This window comes from Podarcis bocagei, assembly GCF_964188305.1.
Source record: "Podarcis bocagei genome assembly, chromosome: 1".
Taxonomy (NCBI): Eukaryota; Metazoa; Chordata; class Lepidosauria; order Squamata; family Lacertidae; genus Podarcis; species Podarcis bocagei.
This window is the reverse complement of record NC_138125.1, coordinates 89,370,581-89,379,299: the sequence shown is the minus strand read 5'-3', so window position 1 is coordinate 89,379,299 and position 8,719 is coordinate 89,370,581. Positions and strand designations below refer to the sequence as shown.

Here is an 8,719-nt window from a genome sequence, read left to right as displayed (position 1 = left end):
GTATTATTTGTTTTTGAGAAACCCATGCTGGGTCTCCGTAATCACAGCATCCTTTTCTAAGTGCTCACAGACCGACTGTTTAATTATTTATTCTAGGACCTTTGCTGGTATTGATGTCCAGCTGACCAGTCGGTAGTTATGAGGGTCTTCTTTTTTCTCCTTTTTGAAGATGGGGACTGTCATGAAGGAGTGATTCTGTAAGCAAGTATTGCTGGGTGGGGGCCCTCAGGCAGGTGTTAACAATTAGTCCCCAAAGTGGGAACAGATGATGGGGCTGCCTGCCATGGGGAGGAAGATAATACACCGTTGACTAGACTGCCATTTGATGTCTGTCGCTGGTGCCGGAGAAGATGGCAATAAAGCCTGATAACCCATTCAGTGCCTACGTGTGAGTTATTAGAAGCTTAGAGGGAGGACTCAGGAAAGTGATCTCCTCCTTGACAGGGACAACATTTGCCTGTCTCCAATCTGCAGGGACATTGCCTGTTCTTCAAGAATGCTCAAAGATTATACAGATAGAGGCTCTGAGATTACAGCTGCAAGCTCTTCTAGTTCCCTTATGTTTGTTTTGTATTTCATGTTGATGAATGTAATTATTACATTTGCATTTTTTTATAATGAAAGTTAATAAACATTGTAACAATAATAATAACAATAATAAATGCAATCAGCATAACACTGCCCCCATCACATCAATCTGGGAGATCTTATTCAAAAATATAAATTTTATTTGCAGTTGTATAGTTGAGCCCTGGATCTTTGGATTTTCTAGCTGGAAGGGCCATCTACATTTTAGATAAGTAAGCTGACCAAAAACAAACAACCAAACAAAAAATACAAATAAGAGATAAGTTGAGAGGGCTAGGATACATCACTCCAAAGCAGTGATACAGATATCCAGGGCATCAGATACAAAAAGGGGATTCCACATGTGGAAATGGAGAAATAAACGACATTTTACAAATTAGAGTCAATATCTACAGCGTATACAATGTATCCTATCTTAACTTTAGCTCTGTCCACTATGTGAATCCCTTAGTAGCGTCTATACATTCTAGGAGGCGAGAGCAACGCAGCAGAACATTATATTAAGAGAGTCGAAGTCAGGGGTCCCCTGAACTTCTAGGGAGGGTTGCCAAAGTTCTAGCACAGAGGCACGGCCTCAGCTTCCTAATCTCTGCTGCCCACAATCTGCAAGAGGAAGGTGAAGATGTAGACTATGTCTGTGTAGATCTTGAGGGCGCCGTAGACATATTCCTCAGGGCTCATGGCGTGTTTTCTGTTGCCCAGCAGCAATTGGGTATCATAGGCAAGAAACTGTCAAAAGCCATGAGGAAAGCAGTTAGTCACAAGTTTGAAGAAATTACCAAAATTTTCTTCATTCCCCGAGTTAGCTACCACAATCCATGCATTATTTTGGTACACACCTACTGCCTTTGTCATACTGTAACTACACCCATTGTCCTAATTACTACACCTCTGCTCTGAGACACTTGCAATTAGCAACCTACCCAGTCACCCAAGATAACTAAAATTATATCTAGGTGGTGAGGCCAAGTCTTCACTGCTGCAGAGGGTGAGCCACAAATGTAGCAGCCATAGTACTGCCCATCACACTATGATGACAGCAAACCAGAATGAACCAGAAAGACATTAAATATTGTTTGGGAGGGAGAGCCACCACACAGCCCCCATTGAAGCTGTGCACTGGGCTCTTTCTTGCTCTCTGTTCTTACAGCCATAAGCCTTTAAAGCTATCAAGGAAGTTGCTATCTACCCCAGCTCCCCCAGGGGACAGCACAAGCTACAGGCAAGGTTATGTTCTCCCACCAGTATTGACTGCCTTGAGTCCTATTGATGTAGAGCAGGCAAGAAACCTAAATGACCAGCAATTATATATACACAATTATATATATCTACTAACCAGGGTGAAGGCAATGGCACCAATGCCTGCATACAGCATGTGGAGCCAATAGACCTGCAAGGAAAGAGAACCAAATGAGTCGTTGGCCTGCAAGCGGAGTGTTTTGATTGAATTAAAACTTCACTGACAGCATCTCTAGGCCTGTCCACGGAGCACAAATAGGAGCAGCGACTGGGAGTGAAATGTGAGCATCAGTACAGAGTCAGGACCCATTTGGAGGAACTGGAGAGTGCGAATTGAACATTTCAAAAAAGAAGGTTGGCAAGACACTGACTATCCAGAACCCCCACATCACTGAGCCAGACACTTGGTTAGTTGCAGTGATGTACAGTGGTGCCTCGCAAGACGAAAAGAATCCGTTCTGTGATTCTCTTCGTCTAGCGGTTTTTTCGTCTTGCGAAGCAAGCCCATTGACGGATTAGCAGATTAGCGCTATTAGCGGCTTATCGGCTTATTGGATCAGCTGATAAGCGGCTTAGCGGCTTAGAAAAAGGGGGGGAGGGGAAAAAACCCGTAGGAACTCGCAAGACATTTTCGTCTTGTGAAGCAAGCCCATAGGAGATTTGTTTTGCGAAGCACCTCCAAAACGGAAAACTCTTTCGTCTAGCGAGTTTTCCGTCTTGCGAGGCATTCGTCTTGCGGGGCACCACTGTACCAATATTAGCTGGTAACTGATGGGACATGCAGTGGTCAAATGCAAATCACACACACGTGACCAATTGCTTGTAGCTGTAAAGCAGGGTAGGGAACCTGTGCCCGCCAGATGTTGCTGGATTCCCATCACAGCCCCAGACAGCATGGCCAATGGTCAGCGAGGATGGGAGTTGAACTCAAGCAACACCTGGAGGGCAACAATTTTACCATTTACATCACCAATCCCTTCCCAGGCCAAGCTTTCAGTGTCAGCTACTTACGTATTTGAAGGCCAGAACAATGGCTGTGATAATCCCAGTCACCATGACGACAATGCCCAACACACAGAACAAGCCGGTACAGGATGTGAAATCCACCTGCCAACAACAGCAAGACACATTTTGGAGGAAAGATGCAGATAGCAAGTAGCCCGCTCTACACAATACCACAATTTGCAGGAGACCTCTTTGCTCTACCAACTCCATGATACAGAAGACACACACACCAGGGTGGATTTGATTTAAATCACTAGTCAGTAAGACTTGATTTAAATCACATTTTCACAGAAAGACTCATTCTCGCTGGCATAATCTTAATATTTACAACCAAATGAAGATTTCATTTTTGGAATAATAAATTTTCAGAGAAGTTTTTACAGTTATATCAAAAATTACTGATTTGGTAATACTATTAGAAATACATTGACAGATAATTATAAAATTATTGTGACGTTTAATAAGTTAACTGTTTATATATGGACAACTTTTCTGCTGTACTTTATTGGAAGGAGAAAAATAATCATTTCCTTAATAACAATTTAAACAATTTATTTAACTAAAACAATAACATTATAGCATATATATCCATATTTGTTAACTGATGTGGTTAAACTAAAAAAAAAAAAAACTTAGACTGAGTTTCAGCACACACAAAAAACTTAAAACAAATCCTTATTTCCTGATGAATAACCTTTGGACTATAATTAACTTAAATAGAAAACTATCTTTAGAAAGATTTTTCCTGCAAAAGCATTTTATTTTAAAAATCCAATTTAAATTTTTTTAAAATCCAATTTATTTTTTTTAAAAATCATTGATTTTTATCCACACTGGACCACACCAATGTTACCTTCAAGGAAGAAGCAAGCCTCACCTTTGTCTGGAAGCAGAAGATGGTGACAATTATGGCCACAATAGCTGTGATTATCATGCAAATTATAACAGCCTTTGTAGAGTACATGCTGAAATAGAGAGTTAAAGAATTATTTTTACCTAAGGGTCTGGGGGGTTTGTTTTTTACTTTAAGATAACTCTTTTGCCACTGAATCCTAAGTGCACAATTTAGATCTAAACTCAGGACAATTTACATACTGAATAGCAAGGAAATGCAAAGTTGAACATGTCTCAATAGAGCAGAATTAATACCGTTTAGTCATTAAGAGACAGAACATTGTTTTGACTTAGCATTTCAGTTTTAAATGCATTTATTTAGAAGCAAGTCTGCTTACAGCTTTGTTTCCAATATATACCAGTCTCAACCCTTAGGATTGCAATCATACCTCCCTGCCGCAAAAACCTCAAGGCAGGGAACCTACAAACCTTCCTTTCTAGATGGGCAATGCTCAGTGTGGAGTGAGACTTAAATGAATGATTTCGGTGTAGGCTGGACACACCAATAAGGCTCAGGTATTGGAAATAGTTATACAGCAGCAGGTGATACAAGCAGCAGAACTATATTTGGGCCAAAGTGGCTTCCTTGAGGTGATAGAACAAGAAGTTTGTGTAGCATCATCAGGGTCCTCAGAATCCTGTACCTGATTTAAATCACAGCTGTGAGATGTGAGAATGGATGTCATCTTTGTGAAAGTAACCTCTAACCAGAAGCTCAAGTTTAATTGCTAGAGAGCAAGCTAACGATGATGATGATGATGATGTTTATCTTACCTAGCAATGGTGCCCGTCATGAATCCCATGGCCAGTGTCTAGAAGAAAAATAGAAGGTAAAAGTGAACATTGCCTTCCTGGCATATCACCATAACCTCAAAGAGCTTCAGTTCTGCAATAGCTTCAGATTAGGATTTGTCAAGTCTGAAAACCAGGTGAAACTTTTGTTTCTCATACTTTCTTCTTGCAGATGCTCTCATCAAGTAAGCACAGTCCTGGGAAATAGCACAAGCTAGTAAAACAAGGAGGGAACTGTAGCTCCAAAGCCCTACACATCTTAAGACCAGGGTGCCTTAGAGCAGGTGTGGCTAACCTGTGGCCCTCCAGATGTTTCTTGACTCCAACTCCAGCCAGCCCCAACCAGAATAGCCAAGGGTCTGGACTGAGGAGCTGTAGCCCAGCAACATCTGGGAGGGGCATGTTAGCCACATCTGCTCTAAAGTAACCTGGTCCTAAGCTGTTTGTCAGGCCTCCTCGTTGTGTCTTTTTCACTAGTAATGGAAGGCACTTGTATTTAGACAATTTGATTGCTGCCAGTTTTAAGGTGCAACATCTTTTATCTCTGCTGCTATTTTGAGTTTGTCTGACCTTTATTTTTAAGTGTTTGGTTGTACTAAGTTCTTTAGAAACTGGTTGTTTTATTTGTACTGATTTTGGTGGAAGAGTGGGATATAAATAAATTGTTTTATTATTAATCCCTTAACAATAACATTTTTGCCAATCCATGACTACATAGTCCCTGAGGACACCTGTTACATTCACAAAGTGGGGCCTCAAGAGAAATATAAATCTTTGACTGAACTGCCTGGAGTTGCTGCAACAAAGAGTCTCCAAAATTTAATATGGTGTGATATCCCCAGAAGAGTCTTGTGTACATAATTAGACATAGCCTTCAGATCTAGACTGGGTGTACATCCAAAATAGCTGATTAACCTTTTGCTCAGGTGAAGCTACATACAAATAGTTTCAGGTGTTGACTGGAGTATAAAGCAAGACTAGGCATAGATAATTTAGTAACCCTCAGCGCTCTGGTTTTTCTGGAATTTTTATTTTTTAAAACTTTTTTTTTTAAGGTTTCCATCAAAAACCCATCATATGTATGCTACGTAGTCCATCCCAGGACTGTGTACACTGGCATCACACTAGGATCTGTGCTCAAATCCAAACATAGCCTTGAAGCTCAGTGAGTAAGACCTTGACTCAAAACAATCCCTCAGTCTAAATGCATGTAAGGATTCAGGTAGGTAGCCATGTTGGTCTGACACAGACGAAATAAATAATAAAAAATAAAAAATTGTCCAGTAGCACCTTAGAGACCAACTAAGTTTGTTCTGGGTATAGGTTTTTGTGTGCATATGCACATGAAATCTTATACCCAGAACAAACTTAGTTGGTCTCTAAGGTGCTACTGGACAATTTTTTAATTTTTATTTATTTATTAGCATATAAGGCTACAGAGAGGATGCCATGGGGCTAGACCCATGTAAATGACTCTGAGCAGTGAGGAGGAAGAGTGGAATAAAAATGTTTAAATTTTTTTAAAAAAAATTGCACCACCACCACTGAGGGAATTCACGGAAAATTCCATTGCCCAAGCCCCATGAACAACTTGCCTACTTACAAAGATGGTCAGAAGGATAAGATTCCATGGGAAGCGTCTCCTGGAAGAGATTGAAAAGAAAGGAGATATGTAAGCAGTGTCACTAGGGCCAAGTGTTGCAGCACATCCTCCCAGTGTAGGCATTTTTTTTAAAATGACATTTATTAAAGTTTAAAAAAAGGTTACAAAAATAAGAGAAAGAAAAGAAAAAAAAGAAAAAATACAAAATACAGAAAAATAAAAACACTTAAAAACAAATCAAGGCATTTTTCACCAGAAGCAAAGAGGCCAGGTGAGTTGCAATCCTACTCTAGACTCCAAAGCAGCCTCTGGGTTCAGGCTTCATTCAAAGTGGATGCACACCCCTCCAGACACTGCTCCGCTGGCTCCAAACCACCCACAAGTAATGAAAGAAAATGGTGTTTGGGAAATTGTTGCACAGCCTAGTTTTCCCATTTTGCCCAGCTTCCACTCATTTAAAACCCCGCCTCACATTCAGCCACTCACCTACCTATACATCCCACAGTCACCAAGAATATCCAATGTAACACTCACCGTGGGCCCTCACAGCATGCCAGCACCAGGTAAGTGACGAAGAACACAGCACTGGGGGAAGGAAACAAGAGTGAGATGTTTGAGTCATAGGAGGAGCTTGCATCTATCAAGAACTTTGCATCCCTCCCTAAAGACACAAAAAGGCTGGGATTTCAGATGCACAAGAGTTGAATATTAACCACTAAACCCTGTTTAGTGGTTAATTTGGCTTCAATTGTTGTGGTGTGGGACCTTGATATGTGACATTTGCTGATTTAGGAGAACTCAGGGCACTGGTGCCACTCCTGAGCACCACTTCCGACACCTCAGGGGGAGTTTAGTCTCTGTGGTTTTCTCTCTGTACATCACATCTTAGCAGAGCTAGGCTTGTTCACCACTGCTTCTACTACAAGCTCTACTCTCTTGCACATGGAAATTGGTGGGATAGACCAGGGACAGGGAACCTATGACCCCCTGGATCTTGCTGAACTACAACTCCCATCATCCTTGGCAATCAATCATGGTGGTTGGGGCTTATGGGAGATGGAGCCCAGCAACATCAGGAGGGTGATAAGTTTAACATCCTGGGACAGATGCCCAGCTATCTCCAGGCTCGTTCCACTTCTCACAGGATATAGGCTATTTGCAGCCCAATCTGATTTCCAAGTAAACATGGGTAAGTCCCACAGAGTTGGAAGCGACTGACTTCCAAGCAAATGCTCCTCCTATGCACCATGTTCCATGGCAAAGTTCTGTACTACTCAAAACAGCAGTAATGAGAAATGGAGGGGGAAATGCAACCACATAGGAGCATCAGCACCAAGGCAGGATATCATTGCTGACTTCTAATGATCATGGACCTTCTGCCCCACCAATCATGCCAAAGGGTGACAACAGATACACACTTGGCCTTTGGGTGATGCCTGTAAACATGCAGTGGTGTGCCCTTAACCCTGTGGTAGCAAGCTGTGTGCCTGCAATGCCTGGCCGGGCAATGAGGTGATTTAACCTGGGGGCACTGTTATACAGTGGTTTCGCTCCTTTCTCCTGGGCCGTGTTCAGAAAGTGGTGGTGGGGGATGAGTGTTCAGACCCTTGGGCCCTCACTTGTGGGGTGCCTCAGGGTTCCGTCCTCTCCCCCATGCTTTTTAACATCTATATGAAGCCGCTGGGAGAGATCATCAGGGGGTTTGGACTGGGTGTCCATCAATATGCAGATGATACCCAGCTCTACCTTTCTTTCAAATCAGAACCAGTGAAGGCGGTGAAGGTCCTGTGTGAGTGCCTGGAGGCGGTTGGAGGATGGATGGCGGCTAATGGATTGAAGTTGAATCCTGACAAGACAGAAGTACTGTTTTTGGGGGACAGGGGGCGGGCTGGTGTGGAGAACTCCCTGGTCCTGAATGGGGTAACTGTGCCCCTGAAGGACCAGGTGCGTAGCCTGGGAGTCATTTTGGACTCACAGCTGTCCATGGAGGCGCAGGTCAATTCTGTATCCAGGGCAGCTGTCTACCAACTCCACCTGGTACGCAGGCTGAGACCCTACCTGCCCGCTGACTGTCTGGCCAGAGTGGTGCATGCTCTAGTTATCTCCCGCTTGGACTACTGCAATGCGCTCTACGTGGGGCTACCTTTGAAGGTGACTCGGAAACTACAACTAATCCAGAATGCGGCAGCTAGACTGGTGACTGGGGGCGGCCGCCGAGACCACATAACACCGGTCTTGAAAGACCTACATTGGCTCCCAGTACGTTTCCGAGCACAATTCAAAGTGTTGGTGTTGACCTTTAAAGCCCTAAACGGCTTCGGCCCAGTATACCTGAAGGAGCGTCTCCACCCCCATCGTTCTGCCCGGACACTGAGGTCCAGCGCCGAGGGCCTTCTGGCGGTTCCCTCATTGCGAGAAGCGAAGCTACAGGGAACCAGGCAGAGGGCCTTTTCGGTGGTGGCGCCCGCCCTGTGGAATGCCCTCCCATCGGATGTCAAGGTGATGGACAACTACCTGACATTCAGAAAACATCTTAAGGCGGCCCTATTCAGGGAAGCTTTTAATGTATGATATTTTAGTGTTTTTTGGTTTCTGTGG

The 8,719-nt window shown here is 43.2% G+C and overlaps 1 protein-coding gene across 1 annotated transcript in view; it reads right to left on the bottom strand.

Annotated features, from left to right (window-relative positions):
- Positions 1 to 707: 707 nt before the first annotated feature.
- The window catches only part of LOC308588710 (protein lifeguard 3-like), a 35,981-nt gene continuing 27,969 nt past the window's right edge, over positions 708 to 8,719 (bottom strand). Inside the window, exons 6-12 of the mRNA XM_081197315.1 lie at positions 6,656 to 6,706; positions 6,122 to 6,161; positions 4,501 to 4,538; positions 3,710 to 3,797; positions 2,839 to 2,934; positions 1,925 to 1,978; positions 708 to 1,317 (exon numbers count right to left, since the gene is read on the bottom strand). Coding sequence (XP_081053441.1) covers positions 1,171 to 1,317; positions 1,925 to 1,978; positions 2,839 to 2,934; positions 3,710 to 3,797; positions 4,501 to 4,538; positions 6,122 to 6,161; positions 6,656 to 6,706 — 514 coding nt within the window. The 3' untranslated portion in view covers positions 708 to 1,170. The remainder of the gene's footprint in view (positions 1,318 to 1,924; positions 1,979 to 2,838; positions 2,935 to 3,709; positions 3,798 to 4,500; positions 4,539 to 6,121; positions 6,162 to 6,655; positions 6,707 to 8,719) is intronic.